This window comes from Urtica dioica, chromosome 8, assembly GCF_054948205.1.
Source record: "Urtica dioica subsp. dioica isolate 48M chromosome 8, U.dioica_male_clone48M_v1_H2, whole genome shotgun sequence".
NCBI lineage: Eukaryota > Viridiplantae > Streptophyta > Magnoliopsida > Rosales > Urticaceae > Urtica > Urtica dioica.
In genome coordinates this window covers 31,095,630-31,118,863 of record NC_142763.1, presented here as the reverse complement: position 1 = coordinate 31,118,863, position 23,234 = coordinate 31,095,630, and the positions used below count along the sequence as shown (strand labels likewise).

General features: G+C 34.7%; 2 protein-coding genes, 1 long non-coding RNA gene and 1 pseudogene across 4 annotated transcripts; all 4 read left to right on the top strand.

The window, feature by feature from the left end:
* Positions 1–1,510: 1,510 nt before the first annotated feature.
* LOC149389176 (uncharacterized) lies at positions 1,511–3,135 on the top strand. The gene is made up of 3 exons (XM_089622578.1): positions 1,511–2,324; positions 2,519–2,529; positions 2,957–3,135. Exons 1-3 carry the CDS (start codon positions 1,618–1,620, stop codon positions 3,133–3,135), a joined length of 897 nt encoding a protein of 298 aa, XP_089478704.1. The 5' UTR covers positions 1,511–1,617.
* Positions 3,136–10,726: 7,591 nt separating this feature from the next.
* LOC149389175 (uncharacterized) lies at positions 10,727–12,637 on the top strand. Of its 2 annotated transcripts, XR_016300578.1 has the most exons (3): positions 10,743–11,099; positions 11,194–11,709; positions 12,350–12,637. It is a non-coding gene; the product is annotated as an uncharacterized LOC149389175 (long non-coding RNA). The 2 variants fall into 2 exon arrangements; XR_016300577.1 differs by lacking the exon at positions 12,350–12,637 and having other exon boundaries at positions 10,727–11,099; positions 11,194–11,710.
* Positions 12,638–14,042: 1,405 nt separating this feature from the next.
* LOC149389174 (uncharacterized) lies at positions 14,043–17,210 on the top strand. The gene is made up of 4 exons (XM_089622577.1): positions 14,043–14,642; positions 15,054–15,333; positions 15,406–15,825; positions 15,926–17,210. The coding sequence occupies exons 1-4, from the start codon at positions 14,043–14,045 to the stop codon at positions 17,059–17,061; spliced, it is 2,436 nt and encodes an 811-aa protein (XP_089478703.1). The 3' UTR covers positions 17,062–17,210.
* A 1,489-nt stretch (positions 17,211–18,699) lies between these two features.
* Positions 18,700–19,321, top strand: LOC149389173 (uncharacterized; annotated as a pseudogene).
* The last annotated feature ends 3,913 nt before the right edge of the window (positions 19,322–23,234 follow it).

The following is a 23,234-nucleotide window of genomic DNA, read 5'->3' as shown; positions in this document are numbered from 1 at the left end:
ATAAGTACTCAAGATGCAGATGAATCCAACTAAAGAAGACGGAAGCCAACAGAGACAAAGTGGCAGTCAAGAACAAGGGCGAGGTCGTGGATATGGATCCATAAGAGGTTGGAGGCTTGATGACGAGAACAAATAAAGATGAGACAACTCATCATGAGGTCGTGGGAGAAGATATTCAAAATGATGTCGCACAATGTCTCAAGATGTGTTACAAAGAGACGTTTTATCTATGATATCTTTGATTTGGGCATCTCAATTTTGGAAGATTAGAGTTTTTATCCAAGAAGGAAATGGTCAGAGGCTATAGCCCTCATCTTCATCTTCAGGGGAAGAATATGAAGGAAGATGATGTGCCTCCTTCAAAGCTATCAAAATATTAATATTTTAGGGGAGTTATAGCCCAAGCTGGCTAAGAAGATCATTTACAACCCTTTCCTTTATATGGAGGCTTCCGCAAAATGAGAGTGTTATGTTTGGAGCTCGGATTTTATGATTGAAAATGAAAATGTGAAGGAATCTAAAAATTTAAAGGAAGATATGCTAGTGAATCAAAGTTCTTCTATTGTGTTTGAAAGTAGGGTGGAGCCATCTTGGGTCTAGGTGCCCCCTCCCCCCCCCGAATATATAGAAATCGTAATTTTACCCTAATTTTTTTTGCAATTGTTATATTTTGGTCCATTGAGGTAAAAAAAACATGGGGATAAGGGGACGAGAGAGACACGTATGACTCCCCATGCGAGTAAATTTGCTTGGATTTTCATTTTTTTCACTCATTCTTTAAAAGGAAAATGGAATCTTAATTTTTAGTTATACGCTTTTCCTCGAATTTTATTTTTCAAATAATTTTCCTGAATCCAAACATCACAACATATTCCCATTTGTTTCCTCAGATTTGAGTTGAGGTTCGAAACATACCCGAACCCAAAGTTCTTGTCTTTATACGATATTATTGCATTGTAAGACCTGTTATGACATGAGAGCCTCCTCGGTGTCTTATATCCGTTGCTCTAACTGCTGTTTGAGTAAATATCAACCGAGTGAAAGTTGATTCATCTTTTTTTTTATTCCAACTCGTGATCAATTAATTCTTCATGGTCTAAATTAATTAATCAGAAAATGAAGACGAGATGAACACTTGTTACGAGGCACGAAGCCACATGAGGGTGAGAAGGGTGCTATAGCCCCTCGTCATTTTTTTTTTTTTTTTTTTGCACATTTTTATTAATAGAATCAGCCTGGATTTTTTGTTGCAAATTAACCCCTAATGATTAATTCCTGGTTTCGTCCCTGCTTGTTACTATATAATGCTGTTTTCAATAGAGAATCCATGCTGATTACTTACGTCCACGCTCGCGCACGTTACAAATTGTGTAATCTCACAAAAAAAAAAAAAGAAAAAAAAGAAAAGACAACTTGATTAGAATAGATACGTACCAGACTCTGTGTAGTATACAAGCTACACTTTTAACATGAACGCGCGTTTCAAGGAAAACCGTTTACAAAAAAAAAAAATTCAATACTGCATGTGTATACGTTTATACTTGGTAGTCTAGCCCCAAGAGAACTCCGTGTATAAATACATAACGCCATTCAAGGCTTTCACATAATCATATCATAATGGGTAAGTACAGTTTCTTTTCGCTGTCTGTCATACTAGCAATAATAACCCTATCCCACGCGGCCGAGTACGCCGTCGTAAACCACGCTTTGGGAACCCCCGGCGGTGAGCGATTCGACAACGAGATCGGAGCCGAGTACGCCAAGGCCGCCATGGCCGCCGCCTCCGACTTCATCCTCAACACCACCTTCCAAGAGACCTCCGATTCCGACCGGAAAAACATAACCTCCGTCACTCTCTACATCAACAAGGCCAACAAAAACAGTTCCGACCACCACCACCACCACCGCCACAAACACGACAAACTCCGCGTCTCCGGCGGAAAGATCCACGTCAGCGACGAGTTCATCGAGGGGCTGAAGGAGGACGCTCGGCGCGAGTTCACGGGGGTGGTGTACCACGTGATGACCCACGTGTGGCAGTGGAAGGGGAACGGGGAGGCTCCGAAGTGGCTGACGGAGGGGATCGCCGATTACGTGAGGCTCGAGGCGGGCTATGCGGCGGAGGGCTGGGTCAAGCCCGGCGGAGGGGACAGCTGGACCGACGGGCATGACGTCGCCGCTAGGTTTCTCGAGCACTGCAACGAGCTCGAGAAGGGGTTTGTGGGTGAGCTCAATAAGAGGATGAGGACTGGCTACACTGATGGCTTCTTTGTTGATATTCTTGGCAAGACTCTTGATCAGCTCTGGATTGATTACAAGGCCCAGTATATGAATAAGCTAGGGGCATGATTATAAACACATGTTATTTTTATATTTATTGTTAATTGCAATAACTACGATACTATGATTATAAACACATTACCGTTCGAACGCATATATTCTGATTAAATTGTGGAGGCCTAAACACCCAAATCTTCGTAACCTTCTTTTTACCCATGTTTATAAATTATTTAATTAGTTGTGGGTCAGGTATCTAGTCCAAATAGACTCACTATTTTAAGCCCAATTATTAATATATTTAGCAAAATAACATTCCAATATTATAGTAATATCATTAAGAGTTGTTATTATTAACTGTCAGAGTAAATAATATTAACGGTAACAAGAAAAATAGTAAATATCATTACCCGTAACAAGAACAACAGTAAATCTGATTAACTAGTAATAAGAACAACAATAAATCTTATCAACTTTCATCTCCGGCGTCTCCGGCGCCGGAATCCGAGTTTTCATCAAAGTTTTCAAACGGCGAAATCTCAACCCTACCTTCAAACTGTCGGATTTGTGCAGCTACATGACCTGCTTATATTCGAGATTGTTTCCGAAGGAAGATCGTCACGGTTAATCGAATTAACCTTCACAGTAAATTTGATTAACTATCAGAGTTAATGTGCAGAGCTGAACTTGCGACCTTCGAACGGCCGGATCGGCGCAATCGCGAGACTCGCCGATGTTCAAAATTATTTTCAGAAGAAGTTCGTCACAGTTAATCAGATTAACTCCGACAGACAGTTAAACAGATTAACTGTGACTGTTAATCCGATTAACTGTCGAACGGAAAACCCTAGAATCTGAAATCGAATCTCCACCGCCGCGTGCGTCGGCCTCGCCTCCGCCGCCTTCGACTTTGACACGCGATTTAACTCCAAATTCGGCGACCCAAGCGACAACCACGTTGGAATCAACTTCGGAACCACCGGTAAGAAGAACCGGTTCGAGCTTCTCCGGAAGGGACACGAGGTGGTGGTGATCGAGTCCGGAGCCCTTTCTTCGGCGTCAGCGATGGCGAGTCTCCGGCGAAGATCCGGTGGATTACAGAGGAAGACTGTGGTGCGGTGTTTGGGTGTGGACGTGGTGTTTGGGTGTGAGAGAGAAGAGTATTTTTGAGACTTTAATCAATGTTGACGATCTTTTAAAATAAATTGATAGTTTGGCTACTATTTTAATCTCCACTCTTAATAGAAGCTAGATACTAATAAATCTCAAACATATATTATACTATAGTAGCAAATTATATCATTTTTTTCAATGGCGTAATTAACTCAACTTATTACTCAATAATTATTTTGCTAATTTTTTTTTAGTGTAATATTTTTTCTATATTTAATTTTATTTATCAACTCAATATGAGAAGAGTTCTTATCTAAGATAGTAAAAAATAAATTTTTTTTATTCTCTTATAGAGAAAAAAATAGATTTTTGAATGTTATTTGTTGTAAATCTGGTGTTGACTGTTTTTGTTATGGCAAAATTGTTGCTCTCTTTGATGTTGGAAACATCTTTCTAGAGCATAAGTTGTTTGTTTTACACATCAGAGCTGTGACGTGGATTTCGGCTGATGTGCCTTTTTGTCTGATTCACTTCCGCGTTATTTTCGATCGTTCAATGAGTGTTCTCCATGTGCATTGGGAAACCTTAGTCAATGACACTATACATGTATGTGTCATATAAAAGGATCGCTTTCTCTTTTGGGTAGGGTCCAACATTAAAATACCGACACCTATTGGTTTTACTGATATATAGATTACCAATGGATATATCGATGGGTATCCAATGATATATCGCGATGGGTATCCAATAACAATTTCAATATCGACTATCGATGGTACCGATGATATATCGATGATATTGTTGTCAATGGTGCCCACAAGAAGAGTTGTAGTCTTTATATTGTACATTTGATGAAATAAAGTATCATGAAGACTCTTGCTTGTAATTGCTTATTCATTAATAAAAAGTTGAAAATTTCATTCATTCCTCCTTTTCTGTTTGAAGCTTTATGATAAAACATTAGTCTTTAGTCCATAAACAAACTAAACAACTTACGAAGAGACAAATGTAGATTTGCATGAACAAACTCTTCGTAGTTTGCTTAAAACGATATATTCGCAATCTAAGGGTCAAAGGACTATTGACCTCAGTATGATTGTTAGAAGAATCTATGATGTCTGGTTATGAGGCATTGAGAGTTGGAGACTCTATACTTCTTCTAGGTATCTTCCGGATGTACTGAATTGACCAGTGCACTTCTAGAGACAAGATAAGAACAAATCATTTAACCTCTTATGTCTCGAAGTCACTATGTATGAATTGCATCGTGCTTACCTTAATCCTGAAATGAGACATGTTATTTCACACCTTACGTATTCTCATTTGAGAAAGTCAGAGTTCGGACTCACTATGTGATTCCGAACAAGGCCTATTGGTGAAATACTAAGTTGTGAGAATGTCATGAATAACTTTGTGAAGTTCTCATAGATATGGAATTCATGTACAAGATTGCTGAAATGCAATGTATATCACCTCATGCTTTGTTCCGTGGAATGTGAATAAATGAACTGGCTAGTGTCCAAATTGAGTCTTGACTCCTTTGGATGAAACAATGTGACTTGTTAGCTCCTCGTCAATACATTGTTTCTAACTTATTCACAAGCTACAAAGGAGTTGAGGAAATAACAACTAGAAGGGTAAAATGGTAATTTTGTAAATCTCGACTAGCTGATGATATTCATGAAGGGTAAACATAGATAATATTCAGTGGATCCGCTCATCATAATTTGGTTGAATTCTTGAGTAGAAAATAAATTCATTTGAACCGAAAGATTTTCAGTGTCAACTCTTTAGTGGAGACAGTTGACATTAAGCTAAACTTGGAAAAGGTTTGTGAACTTTTGAGTCCAAGTGTTTAGCTCAAGCTTTGTTCATTTGGATCCATGAGGTCACTGTCACGAATCACATCGAGTAGGAATAGTTAAACTAGAAGCTAAGTCAAAACAAAAACGAGACAAGTTTTACGAAAATTGTCAAAATGGTATTTTTGTCCTTTTGGACATATGATGAAATGAATGTCAATAAATTTTTTGACAAGGTCATTTGATGACTTAATGTCACTCGGCCAAATTAGATTAATTGGGCCTTGTGGATTAATTTCATTTCATAAAAATTTTATTGAAAATTCTTAATGGCCCTTTCTCATGTTGTCATGAACAAATGAAGAAGCTTCTAGAAGCTCCTTCTAGAGTGAAATAGGCGCCCAACATACCCAAAGAAAGAGAGAATATTTTGTGCAAGAATGTATGAAGATACTTGCCAAAAGAAAAAGAGGAAACAAATTTCCTCAAAGAGGCAAGAGGGAATTCGGCCACATGGGTCAAGGGAGAAGCAAATAAAAGAGGAAACAAATCCAAGGACTTGCTTGGATCCTCTTGGCCGTGTGCCTCATGAAAGAAAAGGGCAAATTGGCTCATGAATATGTGATATTCTATAGAAGAGGAAACTACCTCATTGAAGGTGAAACCTCTCCTATAAATAGGAGCCTCATTCCACACATTTCATTCATCCAAAGTTTTAGAGATTGATAGCTTCTCTCTCTAGACTTGGCCGCCCCTCTCCTCTCTCTCTCTATTCAATTTCGTTTTTATTGTTTTGGAACCTAGGTCCTCATTTGACTTAGAGTTTAGCTCTTCGACTTCAAGACTCGTTCTTAAATCGTAGTGTTTAAAAGTGCCCACACACTAATTCCTTTTTATCTTGAGTGATTTAGTGATAGAAACTTTCGTGGTTGCTCGAGTTAACGAGGAAAGAAAGAGAGACGTGCTGCGAGGGAGACGAACGTTGCAACTTTCCAAAAGCTTCTCAACGTTCAAGCTTCTAAAAAGGTTAGTAATCTTTAATGCTCATATTAGTTTTTATTTACATGTGCTTGCTCTTTGTCTAGGTTAGTAAAAACGTTTTACTTGTTAAAAGAAATTTTTTAAAATTCCGCCGCTTACCGAAGCGTTAATCTTTTTCTTAAACCCTAGATCGATTCCAACAGATATTTCGACTACCGATCAATATATCGACAAAAATCCCATAACAAAATATAATTAAAAAAATCCAATATATATATATATATATATATCTCCAAATCCAAAATATAAAATAATTTTGATTTATTATTATGATAAAATAGTTCTCAAATGCTACCTATTCATGACAACAATAAACTCAAACTACACACTACGAATCATAAAATAGTATTCAAATGGTACCAATTTTTAACATAAACTCAAATATTATTGGTTATTATTTACATATAATGAATCAATCATATAATATATAATACATTTTTAAAAAATTATTAAATAATAAAATTATGATAATTATATGTATATATATATATATATATATATATATATATATATATATATATATATATTCAAAAGCTTGATTTTATTTTCTTTTACATACAAAAATTTAAATTATGATAATTATATGTATATATATATATATATTCAAAATCTTGATTTTTTATTTTAGATATAAATATATACATATAAATAGGTATTGCTATATATATATATATTTTATGTCTTATAAAATATAAATAATAAAATATTGATAATACTAAGTAAAATTAATAAGTAAAAAATATAAAGAATATAGAATAAAAAATAAAAAATAAATAATGAATTTTTTATTTTCTTTTATTAAAAGAAATTTAAATTCAAACGATATTTTTTCGAGATCTTGAATTTTTTAAATACTAAAATAAATATATGTTTCATCGATATATTATCAATTTTTCAACGATATTTATAAAACGATAATGGTTATATCTGATATTTTATCGAGACATCATCTGTACCGATATATCAAAGATATATCCCGATATTTTGATCTTTGGGCAGGGTTACACATTTGGGTATCTTGTTGCAATCGTCATTGCTGATATACCGTGTCGTAGGTGTGTTTTGTTATTCTATTTAGTTGATAGCCATCGTTGGAGATTTGTCACATAGTTAGTTGTTTGTTGATTCATTCTATTGTAAAACACATATTGTTATAAGCGTTGTTGAAACATTGAGAGAGTGTGAGTGGAACATGAGGGGAACTCAAACACTTGGGAAGCTTGAGTTAGAAATTGCTAGGGATAAGAGTTTAGGGCTCTATGCCTTTCTGATTTCGGTCCTTCGTTAAAGCTCTCCGCCGTTGTTGTACTCGGATTTTGGCTCTACGCTGCCAAAGATCTCCGCCATTGTTATCCTTCGTTTGGGCTCTACGCCTTTTGGATTTTTGCTGATGGGGTTTAGGTATGAAGAAGTTAGATCGAGGCTCGCAACAGTGGCGGTACATCGAAGAGTACGAGAAGAGGCGAGGAAAGAAGAAGATGGAGTTATGGCGTTTGGTTCAGATATTGGAACCGTAGTGTATGAAAGTCGAAAAGAGGGAGTGAGTTCGATCATAAAAAAAGGGGAGTATTTTTGGCGAGGACTAAGCAAAAAAAATTATGTATTCTTTAACTTATTATTTTATTTAATTTTTTTAATTATGAAATGATCTAATTAATAATTCATTTATTTAAAAAATATATAAATTGATTTTTAATCTAAGCCGTACACGTGTCCTTCCATTCAATATTAAGTATATCAAAATATAAGCAATACGTATTTATACCGCAATTTTCTCTTTTTATTATTATTCAATTTCGTCTACTTGCTTTTCTCAATTTTCTCCCTTTCCGTTTTTTCGGCATTTGTGTCCACTTGATATACATGCGTTTATTACAATGTTTTAAATTCCGGTGAAATTCGCCGAAAATCGACGGCGGTCCCATTGCCGGAGTAAAAACGGTCGGCGAAAACTATAGTTTCCCTTTTGTCGTCGTTTTTAGTCGAAATCTTTCATTTCCGTTTTTTGTCGTTTTTCTCCGATTTTCGTTGGTGGTTGTGTTTTTTTATGAAAAAATTAAAGCAAAAATAAAAGGAAATGCAATGGAGCCCATTGGTAATGAATCCCAAGTCACCCAGCTGAGTCACCTAAGCCTTTACTAGTTGAACAATGGACAGATTTTATAATTGTTTGCTTACTTTTGTTTATATATTATATTTATTTTTATGATTGTAGACAAATGCTATATATAAGATAAAAATTCATATATAAATGTAACAAATAAACTTTACTAATAAAAATGATATATTTTTCATTAATGCTGCATTTTCAATAATGTATTTAATTATATTTCTACGTATAAAAAATAAATGTATAAAAACAAAATAAAATAAAATGATGAAAACGGATGTTTATAAAAGAAAATAATATTATAAAAAATTGATATGTTATCATTGAATATATATCACCCATTTTTAGTACATATAAACTCGTGTATTTTTAAATTACATAGCTTGATATATAGAATATGTATTGAATTAAATAAAACTAGGATAAACATATATTAAATAATATGTACTAAATGTATTGCTATTACTAGGGGTGTTCATCAAAACCACCAAACCGAACATTCCGATCATCCAAACCAAACCGCACTCTTTTTCAAACCACCCCATTAAAACCTGATGAAGTTTGGATTGTAACCAACCGAAACCGCAATTGTTTCGGGTTGGTTTGGTTTTTTTTTTTTTTTTTTTTTTTTTTTTTTTTTTTATACTTTTCTAATAATATTATAATTAAATAATAAAAAATACTCAGTATTATACTTTATTATTTGTGACTACATGAAAATTGGGTAGTTAAAAATATGCGTATAAATTTTATTTTAATATGTAAGTTTTCTAAAGATAAGTAAAATTTTGATTTTATTTGACAAAACTTTTTATATATAATATACGTATATGATTTTCATTCGAGTTATAAAGTCATTTGTCGAGAATTATAATCCGAAAAAACCAACCCAAACCAACCCGATTATTTTCGGGTTGGTTTGGTTTGGTTTTACATTTCAAACAGGTTGGTTTGGATTTTATAACTAAAAAATTAGTTGTAGCGATTCGGGTTGATAACACATGAAAAAACCGACTAATCCAACCCGATTACACCCCTAGCTATAACTATAACTTAAATGTTGTATATATTACGATTTTAATAATTGAAAGCTATGCGTGTATATATATAACATATTTTGTAACATTATTCCGTTCGGTTTTCTATCGGTATATCGGTTTTTCATCGAAAACGACATTTTAAAACGGCATATTAATTGCCTTTTTCCACAATTTTTCCATTCGATTTCCGTCGGCGTGTCGATTTTCCGTAAATCAGAGGACTCGAAACGACATCGAAAACGGTATGTCAAACCTTGGTTTATTATACGGTCTTGGAAAGCTATCTGTGGAAAATAAATGACACAAGAAATTTGAAACATGTCATTAAAGAGATGGTCTTTAAATATCAAACACCCCAACTGTTTTTGGCCGAATTTTCTGAGTCATTTTTAGTCAACTGAAAATGACTAATGAACTACAAAGTCTTATTTAGCGACAACATATAAAAGAAAATGGAAATAACTTTTATATTCTTTTTCTTTTAAAACACTCAGGTTCAAACTATGAATTCTAATATGCTTTATTATTCTCGCTTTAAATTAATCTTTGAAGTTGTCATTTTTAATTAATATTTAGACTTGTTACAAGTAATTATTAATTTTGTTAAGTTTTATTTTTTAATTTTTGAACTGAGTTAACGAGAGCAGGTACACGATTTTCACTCCTTCTACCTGGCCCGTTTAAGAAAAATGATTAGCGAGTATGTTTTGTGAAGTGGTCTTGAGACTAATCGAAATAAAAACGTGTCTAAAATTTTCTTGCAAAAATGGTTTTTACAAGCTATAAAAAATCATTTTTCTTGATGTTTACATTTTTTTTTCTTAAAAGTTTGTTTATGTTCTGAGAGCTATTTAACTTTGGCTATTGTTTATAGTTTCATTTTTAAATAAAATAATCTCAAATTATTTTTTAAAGTTTGAAGAAAAAAATAATAGTTATGCAAGGATTTAAAACAACCACTATATTTTGAAAATGTTGCACTTTAAAATACTATTCTTATAATTTTCCCGTATTTTTTAACAAGTACGCACAAATACAAAAATAACGTTCATACTCGTATATTGTAATAATCTGAATATTAATATCATAATTTAGTATTTTGAAAAACTAAATATTAGTATTTGGTTTATTATATATACCTAACTTAAGAATTATTTATTTATTTTTAAAAATCGTTTAGCTTTGTAAATTATTTTATATGTATCAAGCTTTAATTTATGTATACCTAAAAAATATATCTATGGATATTCATGTACATATATAATTATAATCTTCTCATACATATATAAAGTAATTTAAAAGCTGCCATTTCTTCCTTGTACGTGTACGTAAATGTACATATACATCAATATAACAATTTTTAATTAATAATTACTTTTATCTATAAAATTTTGTGTATATCAGTATAAGTTTTAAAAGCAACCGACTCTCCTTAGACAGCCACTGTGGATAAGAACAAATAAAGGATAGAACAAATAAAGGAAAGAGAACCCGTGGGGAAGAAGAAAACAGGCCGAAGAAAAAGAAATCCAGACCGAAGAAGGAAGAGAGAGAGAGAGAGAGAGAGAGAGAGAGAGAGTCTGAGCACGAGGGAGAGCGAGAGACGGACAACGAGGGTCAGAGGAACAACGAAGAGGAGAGGACCGGTTGTGGTTCGCCGGAACCGCGCGTGTGCGGCGATCGACGGGAGGAGAGCTTCGGCGGAGGTTTCCGCAGGTAAGTCGGAGTTTCTCCATCTCCTCTGAGTTCCGATCCACATCTTCTTGGGCTTCTTGGGTAAGAGATGGCTAAACCTCGTTTTTATTTCTAGGATTCGTTTTTGAGAAATTAAATTGGGGGTTTGCGTGTTTTGGGCTCCGATCGGGTCTCACGAAGAAAAAAAAAATTGAGAAGAGGTGACCGCGAGTCTCGCCGAGTCTTAATTCAAGGTAAGCTTTGGTTTCGTTCCTCGTTCCTTTGTTTTTCGCTGTGATGTTCTCGGTTGTTCCGACTGCGTTGTTGTTGCCTCTCGTCCCTGTTGATGCTTTGAATGTTTGTGGATAATCAGATAATCGAATGTTATGTACGTTAGTTGATGATGTTGTAAAAACTCGTTGGTAGAGTCTCGTCGCGTGTTTTGTACTGTTCAGTCACATATAAGGTTCCAATCAAGTGAGAATATCTCGAGTTATCTTCTTATTTCTGATTAAGCTCGTTATGGCTTATCGGAGTAGGTGATCGATTAGAGGAAGTTGTTTCGCGGGTTCACGGAGTTAGTGGATGCCCGGGTTTCAAAAGTGGAGAACACTTTGTGAACGAGAAAGCGGGATAAGCGCTTAATCTCGAGGTAGGTTAAATATAACCTTTCTTATCTGGTTTCATGGTTTGGCCATAACTTATATATTATTTTCAAAATAAAAATATTTTCAAAATGTCACAATACCCGAGACCAGTTTTAAAATGTGGCAGAATCTCAAATCGGGAGATCCGATTGTGAAATTGAAAGGTATTTTCAGTATTATACATATATCTCTTATTTGAAAAATATAGATATAATATTTTTCTATTTTGGCCTGGGATAGCCGGATACTTATATATACGAAGCGGAGAATGCATGCGTATATATAAAAGGGTGTGGAGAGTGCACCATTCTGATCAGATGAATGCCACGTGTTATGTGAGCAGGCGGTGGCAGGCCACCAGCATAAAAATCGCATTTTATTTATTCATTTGCATATCTCATCATTTAGTGCACGTTTACTTTCTGCAAGTTAGACTCGTACGTGGTTGGAGATCAACACGTGACGAGGGTTATACTTATACGTCTATAGAGATATACTCAGGACAAGAATAATACTATGATATATGAGAATTATTATTGTTTAATAAATGTATTTTAAAAATCGAGCCAAATACTATAACATCTACTGGGCCTCAAGCTCACCCCTACGTTTCTTTGTTTTTCTTAAAATTATCTGTATAACCAGGAAAGTGAGAAGAAGTGTTAGGACGACCTCAGGATTTTAGCGTCGTCAAATTTTGAAGACTCTGTCTTGTCTTGGAGCAACAGGTGTATATATATGTTTATATACTTACCTAAGTCGTTGTCGAAGTCTCTGTTTATGTTTTGTATTCTGTTTATCTTTCTCTGGACTTGTAAAGTAAATAACTACTGAGTATGCATTGTGGGTATGTTTTGGCTCTGTTAGCATTAATGGTCTAGTTTTCTCTTAATATCGCTTTTATACTCACGTCCCATTTTTAGGGGCGTGACATATATACATTCGTGTAAGCAAATAATTTATATTAAGTTCGATAATATAGCTGATTATCATAAACTATTGTTGAGAACAAGGACGGAGGCAGATGGAAACTACTGGGTATATATGTTTCATGAACTTTTAAAAACTAAATTTAAACCATATATTATTTATATTTTTAACCTAAATTTACATGATTTTTTCATATTTACTCCTCTGGAAAAAATCACGCAATTTAAAAAAAATTGTATGAATTTTGCTTGTTTTTTTTGTTTGTTTGTCTGTTTTTTTTTTTTTTTTTTGCAAAGATTTTTTTGGTTCTCACTTTCATTGTTCTATTTTTTTTTTCATTGTAAGATATATACTTGGATTTGAATTAATGCCAATTTTTTTTTGGTCTAGTACATATATAGCCATATTTATATGTAGCCAATCTTTAGTAAATATTTAATAAATAGTCAACATTTATGTAATCAGTTGTAAATAGTTATAAATAACAGTTGTAAATAGTTGTAAATAATAGTGTAAAATAGTTTTAACCGTAATAAAGGTTGGTTATTTACCAAATGTTGGCTAAATAACAATATAAAAGTGTAAAAATGGCGAATTTGCTAATTATTTGTTTTTTTTGGTAAGGGAGTTTATTATGCATGTGGACCGCTCACATGGTGACATGGTAGCAAATTTTTTATGATTTAGATATGTTTTCCCCATATTTTTAAAGGTAGACATCTATGCTCCATTTAAATTTATTTCAAAATCATTGACTTAGATGTAAAATTATATGTGAATGTGGAGCATTATTATGAGATAAACATGAAAAGAGGCATAAAAACCTATTATTCTAGAAATATGTGCAATTATAACCATTTTACAAAGTTTTCAGACAAGTCATTAAAGAGTATAGGGTGGAATATCAATGTTGTTGCTTTTTTTTTTTTTTTTTTTTTTTTTTTTTTTTTTTCCTGAGGGGGAGTCAAATGGAAATTAATCAAAATGATAACAAAGACCGAAGAAAATAATTAAAAATGAATGAACATAGAAAGATTCTCTCTCTCAGCACCGTCTTGTAAGTACGTCTTACAATTCATCTTCGTTTTTCTTTCCTCTTCTAATTTGATACGTTCCGTAACTGGTATGAAAACGACACTAAAATGTCATTAAATATATCAAACACCCACCAGCACAACGTCAAGTCATTTGAAATTTCAATGTAATTTTTTCTCTGGGAGTCAACTTAAATGACTATTCTACAAAGACTTGGCATTAAAATGAAATAAAGAAAGATGACCAAAACGTTACCCTTATATTGTTTAGTATTTTGAACGCCATTCATTACAAAACACGCTAAAATATACACCTTACAAAATTCTCTTTGATTGAAAGCCAATATAGAGCCTCTATCTGTGGTGAACCTATCATGGGCATACGTGGATTCAGTCTTGGGCTAGTCGTGTTGTTCGTTCAAGTCCTGACTCAAGTCTGTCTGTGTACAAACTCGAGCCTCGTTTGCGTTGAAAGAGAGAGACAAGCTCTTTTGAAGTTGAAACAAAGTTTCTCAGACCCTTCTAATAGACTGTTGTCTTGGGAAGGCAACGATTGTTGCCGATGGGTTGGCGTAGCATGCGATCAGCACACCGGGCATGTCACCAAGCTTGATCTTCGCTTAGACGAATATGATGATTTAACTCGCCAATTACAAGCTCAGGAGGTTGAGGCAAGCTTGGTGGAGCTTCAAGAGTTGAGATACTTGGACCTCAGTGGGAATGACTTTGGAGGCAGCAACATCCCCACCTTCTTTGGATCCATGACGCATCTGAGATTTCTCGGTCTATCCCAAGCAAACTTTGCGGGGTGGGTTCCCCGTGAACTTGGAAATCTTACCAGCTTACGAGCTCTTGATCTTGAAGGAGAATATCTACAAGTTGGTAATTTGGAATGGGCATCCAATCTCGTGTCATTGAGGTACCTTGATATGAGTGGTGTGGACATGACAAATGTCTCAAATACAACAATGAAGGTACTCTCATCCATTCCTTCTCTCTCACACTTAGGCTTATCTGGATGTGAACTAGAAAACATTATCTCCGCTCGTCATAATTCCACCTTCTTTACAAGCCTCGAGTTTCTAAACCTTTCATATAATCGGATTAAACCAAAAAGTCTTAACGTTCTAAGAAACATGACCTTTCTTAGAGTGCTTGATCTCTCATACAACTCTCTCAATTCCTCAATCCCATCTTTTCTACATAGTTTTAAGAGCCTTGTTCATCTCAATCTCTCAGGGAATTATTTTTATAGCTTTGAAGGCGGTAATCTATTGTCAATACTAGGTTGTTCTCTAAAGTCACTACATTTGTCGGAGAATATTAGTCCTCACTTAAAAGTGTGGGAAAACAATGGTGATAATAGCTCTTCATCCTGTGTCAAGTATGATCTAGAGTTTCTAGATTTAGGCTCGAGTGAAATTAGTGGTCCTTTGGTGGGTTGGCTTGAGAAACTAGAATGTTTGAAGCACATTAATCTTCGTTGGAATTCATTCTTTGGTCCGATCCCGCTATCGCTTGGAAAATTCCCATCCTTGGCTGTATTGCAATTGTCATTCAATCAATTGAATGGTACAATCCCCGAAACGCTTGGAAACTTGTCATCAATGACTTTGTTGGATTTATCATACAATCAGTTGAATGGCAAGATTCCTGAAAATCTCGGTGATTTATCATTGTTGACTGAGTTGTTTTTGTCCTACAATCGTTTGAGTGGATATGTGCCTAAGAGCTTAGGAAACTTGAGAAACCTAAAGTATCTGCATTTTTCGTATAATTACTTGGAAGGGAATGTGTCTGAGGTTCACTTAGCTAAGCTTTCAAAATTGATAAACTTGAGTGTTGGATCTAACCAGAACTTGACGTTCATAACAAGATCAGACTGGACTCCTAGTTTTAGCCTGAATCACCTCTACATGGGTGGTTGCGAGATCGGGTCAAGATTCCCTCAATGGCTTCAAACACAAAATGAGATGATTGATTTAAATATATCAAATGCTAATATAAATGGGACTTTTCCCATTTGGCTTCATGGCATGACTAACCTCTCATCATTGTATTTGTCAGCGAATGCAATTAGCGGGCATCTCCCCACAAATATTGGTGAAGTGATACCTACTGTGAAATTTCTAAGTTTTGGAAGCAATCTTATAAATGGTTCAATCCCAAAGTCTTTTTGCTTACTTGATCAACTAGTTTTACTAGATCTTTCAAAAAAACATGTTATCTGGGGTTATCCCTGATTGTTGGGTACCAGATTTGGGGATGCAATACATAAATCTTTCAGAAAACAAGTTATCAGGGACTATCCCGGTCTCAATTGGATACATGCTCTATCTAACTAGCTTTCATGTGAACAACAATAATCTCATGGGCGAGCTTCCTTTATCATTGGCGAATTGCACATCTTTACTTGTTTTGGACGTCGGGGAAAACCGATTAAGTGGCATGATACCGCATTGGATAGAGAGATTAGAAATGTTGGTAATCCTGAGGCTTCGCAACAACTTATTCAGTGGTACCATTTCACGCGAATTGTGCAAGCTCTCGCAATTGCAAGTTCTAGATCTTGCAAACAACCATTTCCATGACAAAATCCCTCGATGTTTGAATAATCTCACTGGAATGGCCAAGAAGAATGAATCTACAAATTCAATGGTTTCGAAGATATCTACGTACGTCAGTGAGCATGAGGTGTACTCCGAAATGATTCGGGAGGTGATGAAAGGAAGAGAACTCCAATACACAAAAGGCACGTTTTGGTTACTCACCTACATCGACTTATCCAACAACGACATTCACGGACTCATTCCCAACGAGTTGTGCACTCTATCCGAGCTGAACGGATTGAACTTGTCGTATAACCACTTCTCTGGCCACATACCACACAAAATCGGAAACCTCGAGTCATTGGAGTCGCTCGACCTCTCACACAACTACCTCTCCGGTTCTATTCCTCCCACGATGGCGTCGCTCACAATGCTTTCCCTCCTCAACATGTCATACAACAATCTTTCCGGCCAAGTCCCCTCTGGAAATCAGCTCCAGACTCTCGATGCCGATCCCTCCATTTACGCCGGAAATCCACTTCTGTGCGGCCCCACGCTGTCCAACAAATGCGGCAATGACGACAACAACGAAGAAGATGATGATGACAGTTCAACCGAAGAACACGAAGAAGAAGACAAGCTTGGGAAGATATGGCTCTACTTATCCATCTCTCTCGGTTACGCCACCGGATTATGGCTTGTCGTTGGGACTCTAATCTTCAAGCGGAACTGGAGGCTTGCCTATTTCCGGTTCGCAGAGGACGCAAAAGATTGGGTGATTCTGATGGTTATACTGAAGTTGGCATGGCTCAAAAGAAAGATCTTCAACAACAATGGTGACTAGAGTTCGTCATGTACGCTCTCCTTCATTTACGTATTCCTCTGTTTGTGTGTGCTTTGTTATGTATTACACTTTGCTCTTTTTTTGTTATAAATGTATTGCTCTATATATTTGTTGTGCTTTGCTATGTATTACTCTTTGATTTTTTTCTTTCTCTTTTTGCTTGTTATAAATGTATTCCTCTGTTTATTTTTTTCCCTATAAAGCTACACTATGTGCATCCAACCGTGGAGCTTCCTCAAAGCGTTATGACATGCTTCAAGAAAAACAAGTTGGACTGACCATCGATGCATAAAAGAATAGTGATATGTTAAGCAGAAAAAGCCTAAATAAATCTACAACCCTTAAAAGGCTAGGTGATACATGTTGGAGTTCACATTATGATACTTTGATAAGTTTGATTCACATGTTTCCGTCTATCATTGATATTTTTTAAAAGATTGTGGATGACCAATTAACTAGTGAACAAAGATGTGGTAAGGCAATAGTATGTTGGACATGATCCTGGCAGTTGAGTTTGTCTTTAGTTTGTATTTGATGAGAAAGGTCTTGAGACTACAAATGAGTTGTTGAAGACATTAAAACGAAAAGATCAAGATATTGTGAATGCAATGAATCTTGTGAAGGTAACCAAGACACACAGCTACATAAGATGATAGATGAATAATGGGAGCCGTTATGTAGTAATGTCTATTCTTTTTGCAAAAAAGACAATATAGATACCCCGAACATGAATGAAAGGTTCATACTTCAGGGAATAATATCGAGTTTTATATTATGAAGAGCACGATGTTACACATGCTTAATTCAGGGACAAAAAAACCATTAATTCTTTTATTCAATTGTTAGGTCTTGATTTCCAAATTCGACCTCAAATCAGAAAATAAAATACGCTAAGAACAAAACAGCACACACACAAGATTCATAGTGGTTCACTTTTAATACAAAAGTTATATTCAATTTGCCGCTGTAAATTTTAACTAAAATCCAAATCGGGAGAAAAGGTTGTTACAACTCTCTTGCACTCTACCTAGACGATCGGCGCATAGGGTAGTTATAAAAAAGCGTTAAAGCTAACAAATAAATATGAAATTCTCAAAATACCGTCAACTAATAAACCTTATAATAGTATTATCGCCAAATCGATCAGTGAATCATCAACGAAATATCTTCAGCTCGTTAACTCGATGACTGATTAGGCCCCACACACCAATATTAATCTGTATGCTTATTATGTCCATATATTTGAGTAAATTTGTTAGATATTTATTCGACTATTACTTAGCACAAAACCGAAATCATATAATATCCCACAGCAAGACGTCTGAATTTGAAATTTGGATTTTTATGGCTTAGTTTATTAATTTTTTTTGTTCAAATTAATGTTTTTCAGCGTAAATCATACATAAATCTAGGATATTATTATAAGAAAAATATGAAAATAATATAGAAGCTGATTTATTGAAATTTGACGTAAACTAACTTAAAAAGGACCATTTCGAATCGCTATGAACTTTCAAACACGAGATCAAGACTTATATAGCAAGACACCATCCTTTCTGAAATCGCTCACTATATATACAAATCTTAGCATATGTATACCAACAATACACCAATCACCAAAAAAAAAAAAAAAAAACCATGGCTCACAAAAACAGTCTCATTTTTATGTCCATAATTATAACCCTAACCCTTGCGGCCACCGTCCAATCCGTGGAATACACCATAAACAACACGGCGTGCTTGACTCCTGGCGGGGCCCGCTTCAATACTAAGATCGGCGAAGCCTTCGCTTCCGCTTTCTGTACACTAATCGCCGCCTCGGAATACATGTGGCGGATCTTCCAACAATGCAATGCGAACTGAAACTCCGTGGCCCGAGTCTCCCTGATCATCGAGGACATCGACGGCGTTGCCTTTGCCATGTCAAACGGAGAGATCCACCTCAGCGCAGGCTACTGCGGCGACCTGAGGAGAGAAGTCGCCAGAGTGCGGACTTCGTGAGGCTCAAGGCGGGCTTTGTGCCGGACCACTGGGTCAAGCCCAGAGGCGGAGACAGGTGGGACCAGGGGTATGACATCACCGCCAGGATCTTGGACTGCTCCGACGGTCTGAGAACGGGTTTGTGGCTGAGCTCAACAGGAAGATGAGAACTGGTTATAGTGACGCCTTCTTCATTGATCTTCTAGGCAAGACTGTTGAGCAGCTCTGGGTGGATTGTAAGTCCATATATGGTGATTATAAGGCCATATATGGAAATTAGCCCGGAGCTATAGCGTTAGCAAGCTATGGAAGTGTAGTAAAAAAATATTAATGAACAAGACGCTGTGTATATATATATATTGCATTGGATGCATATGCGTTGATTGAAGAAATAATTTTTATATAGTTGTCAACAATGCAATTTTATTATATATTGGTTAAATGCATGGAAAAAAATGCCGACGATTTTCCCGATTTCCGGCGAAAAAGTTGCTGCCGGAAGGTGTCCGGCCGACGAAAGGTGTTTTTTTTCGTTTCGTCGTCGTTTTTCGCCGATTTTCGTCGTTTTTTGTTTTTTGTCGTTTTTCGTCGATTTTCATCGTTTGTCGTTTTTTTGCTGCCGTTTTTTGTGTGTCGGGTTTTTTTTTTTTTTTTTTTTTTTTTTTTTTTTGTAGTTTTTAACTAACTTTTTAATATTATTGAAAATATATATATATGTCAAAGTATTTTGATAAATTTTGTGTAGTTTTTTTTTGCTGTCGTTTTAAATTTTTTGTTGTCGTTTTCTTTTTTTTTACTATCGCTTTTTTAAAAAACAAATTATAAAAATAATATATACGTTAATAGCACACATTTATAAAATATTATATATATAATTTTCTATTAAAAAAAGATTATATACATAATGTATTTTCTTTATATATGTTTAAAAATTAAAAAATATATATATATTACATGTATATATTTTAAATTATTTTGCACATTATTTCCGTTCGATTTTCCGTCGGTTTTTCATCGAAAACGGCATTTGAAAACGGCATTTCAGTTGCCATTTTCCACAATTTTTCTGTTCGGTTTTCCATCGGCATGACGATTTTCCGTAAATCAGGAGGCTCGAAACGGAAATTTTTCCCTTGGTTAAATGTATTATTCTGAACGAACAAAAAAAATTAAATAAGGAGCTTGCTTTGGTTAAATTTTTTTAAAAAAGCATCTCTCTATTCCTCAACCGTAAATAATACGACGGAAGAAAAAACAATCAAACATAGCGTTGTTCCCTTAAATTATTCCATTGAAACTAAAAACCTAATAATTTTTTTTTAAAAATATGTTAGCGATATTACAAATAATATTGGTAGAAATTAAAGACAAAAGCAAGGAAATAAAATAGAACATAAACCGAAAATGGAAAAAGGAAAAAGAAGAGGTTGGCAGAGAAAGTTCGTCGAGTCCCGTTGGACGGTTTCCTTGAAGCTTTTTATCGCCCTCCACAAGTGCGGAAAAAGTTGAGCGAAAGCCTCCCAGGATATAACGACTACAAGACAAGCTTAGCACCACTCGGCTTGACTTCAGCGAACTAGAACACAAGTGTCAGAATTACCACCGGACAGCAAACAAATAAAACAATTTCGAAGAGAGGGAGAGAGGAAGGCTTAAGGTGTGTTTGAATGAGAGCTTGGGCCTTGCTTTTATAGGCAAAGAAAGCCACGGTTACAGCCTTCAGACCAAGCATTTAGTGGGCGTTTAAGGCGTTTAATGCAGTGGTTACAAACCGTTTCAGCTCAGCCATTAAACGTACCAAAAACCGCTCAGCTATTAAACTTCGGTTACACATGTTAAACCGAAGTACTAAATGCACGGTTACACTATAAGTTAATTCCCAACATAGAATTAAAACTTTCGTAAGTGAATTTTACAATAAAAAGTTAAGGATTAGCCCGAAGCCTGAGCCTGAGCCCGGCTCAGCGGCGGCGCACAAGGGGTTAAGAATTAACCCACCCACACTCTTCTCTCTTGCACTTGCTTATCTACTAAAAAAAGATGATAGTTTATATACACTACACAACACACGTACCATACTCATGTGTGACTCTTGAAATTCACTTCAACACAAAACAAATGTGCTTTTTAAGCATACTTTGAACATCAATTTCTCGTTCATTATAGTAATAATTTTGGCAAATAAATAATCAATCTTATACCCCACGCAACAAGGAATAAGAATACGCAAGAATTAACAAATTCCGATGAGTGGACCCCACTCAAATATCAGCCAAAAATCACTCATACACTTGTTAATAAATACTCTATTATTAACAATTCTTCCAACAATATATATATATATATATATATATATATATATATATATATATATTCTTTTTAAGAGTATTGGTGGATATTGGACCCACAGCTTTCGCTTTAAAAAAAAAAGTGCAAAATTACCATCAATAAGAAAAAAAAGACAATTACGTGAATATTTTTGTTGCTTAAACCATCAAAACTTTGACCAAGATGCAATAAGGAATTATTTTTTAAGGGCATTTGTTACCGGTGAGGATTGAGTCTACGGACATCACTTTGGAGGTGGTGTAGAATTACCACTAAACCAAATTAGCTGCTACAAGAATAATTTTATTTAAATGACCAAAATTTTTGTACTTCTCTTAACATTTTATACTCATACTATCCAATTATATATTTTCTTATTCACAAAATTTTCATATATATTATTCATTATAAGTTACAAACTATTAATCATTTTGAAGAATATAAAAACATTTCTCTGTGTAAAAAATAGTAAATTGAAAAAGAAATACAATATTTATACGCCGGTAACATCTCATATTTTTATTTGATTTGGTATCATTCTAGACTCCCATAGTAAATTTAAGTGGCATTTAGAATATCTTGGGCTTGTAAATTTAATTGCAAAGATATGCTTAATGACAATAGAAGTATGCTTAAATTGTGTAGTAATTTTCCTTCCAACACCACGTCAATCTTTTTAGTGAAATGTCATTTTCACTACTATACGATAATATGAGCATCTCCGACCTACTCAAAATTCAAAATTTTATACTCTTACATTATAAAAATGCAGTTCTTATCGCATCAAACAGTATTTTATCTACACAATATGTTAAACAAAAAATCATGGCTTGCCCACGACATTTTAACAATATTAGTGTCAACTACTTCATCAGAGTTTATTTATGGTGGCGCCAACTGTGGAGGTAAAATAACTATGGGAAATTATTGGTATAAAGCAAGACTGCGGAAGTAAAAACAATTAAGCATATGCACAATTTACCTAGTTATTTATAAATTTTAGAGTTTTTGGTGTTCAAGAAGAAGAATGATGTATGTATTAAATTAATCCAACTATAAACATAATAAATCAATTAAAATATTAAAACAATAACTACAAATGAAATATAATTTTATCTGTTTTAACATTAAAATAATTTCCCAGGTGTACGTACAAATGACTACTGTAGTTGAAATCTAATTTAAATTGCATGTGTAACCTCATAGAGCAGCCATAGGTAATCTATGTTATAATTAGAGGGTTTCTCTGGCAAAAACATTTATTAACCTAGCTTATAGTGTTTTGTTTTATTTTGAAAACAGGAAATTGTTAAAGTGTACTAATTATATTGACATTGACGAAGAATCAAATAATAATATGATGATTTCAACGTAGTTCAAAAAATAACATATTAATTGTTTTCTTCGAAAAGGCAATATGTATATATATTATACATGCAACTGTAGAAGTAAGAGTCTCAAACAAAAAAAAAACTAACGAGTCTCACCTAATCTTGCATTAAAAAAAATAACAAACACAAAAGAACTATAAGTTGACTCCTATTAGATTTCATATTTGGCTTCCTTTAAGAATTGATTTCTGACGCCCCTCTTGCTTATTTGACTGCGGAATTTTTAGACAGCAGCCATTGGAATACTTGAAGCACTAATAATCATAGAGTAGAGCTGGTGGTCTCTAAACATCAATTAACCTATTGGTATTTTCATTGATATTAACCTATTGGTATTTTCATTGATATTAACCTATTGATATTTTATTGATATTATTATTGGCAGAGAATAATAGTACGCTATTTTAATCCTCGAGTACTTGGAGACCCTCCGCTCCGGCTTCGTGGCCGAGCTCAACAAGACGCTCAGGACCG

Bases quoted from the DNA above. Each gene is read 5' to 3' on its own strand.
- LOC149389174 (XM_089622577.1), top strand. From the start codon at position 14,043: ATGGGCATACGTGGATTCAGTCTTGGGCTAGTCGTGTTGTTCGTTCAA. The intron at 15,334-15,405 runs GTGATTTATCAT...CTAAGAGCTTAG, and splicing joins CAAGATTCCTGAAAATCTCG to GAAACTTGAGAAACCTAAAG. The intron at 15,826-15,925 runs GTTCAATCCCAA...GTTGGGTACCAG, and splicing joins TGGAAGCAATCTTATAAATG to ATTTGGGGATGCAATACATA.
- LOC149389176 (XM_089622578.1), top strand. From the start codon at position 1,618: ATGGGTAAGTACAGTTTCTTTTCGCTGTCTGTCATACTAGCAATAATA.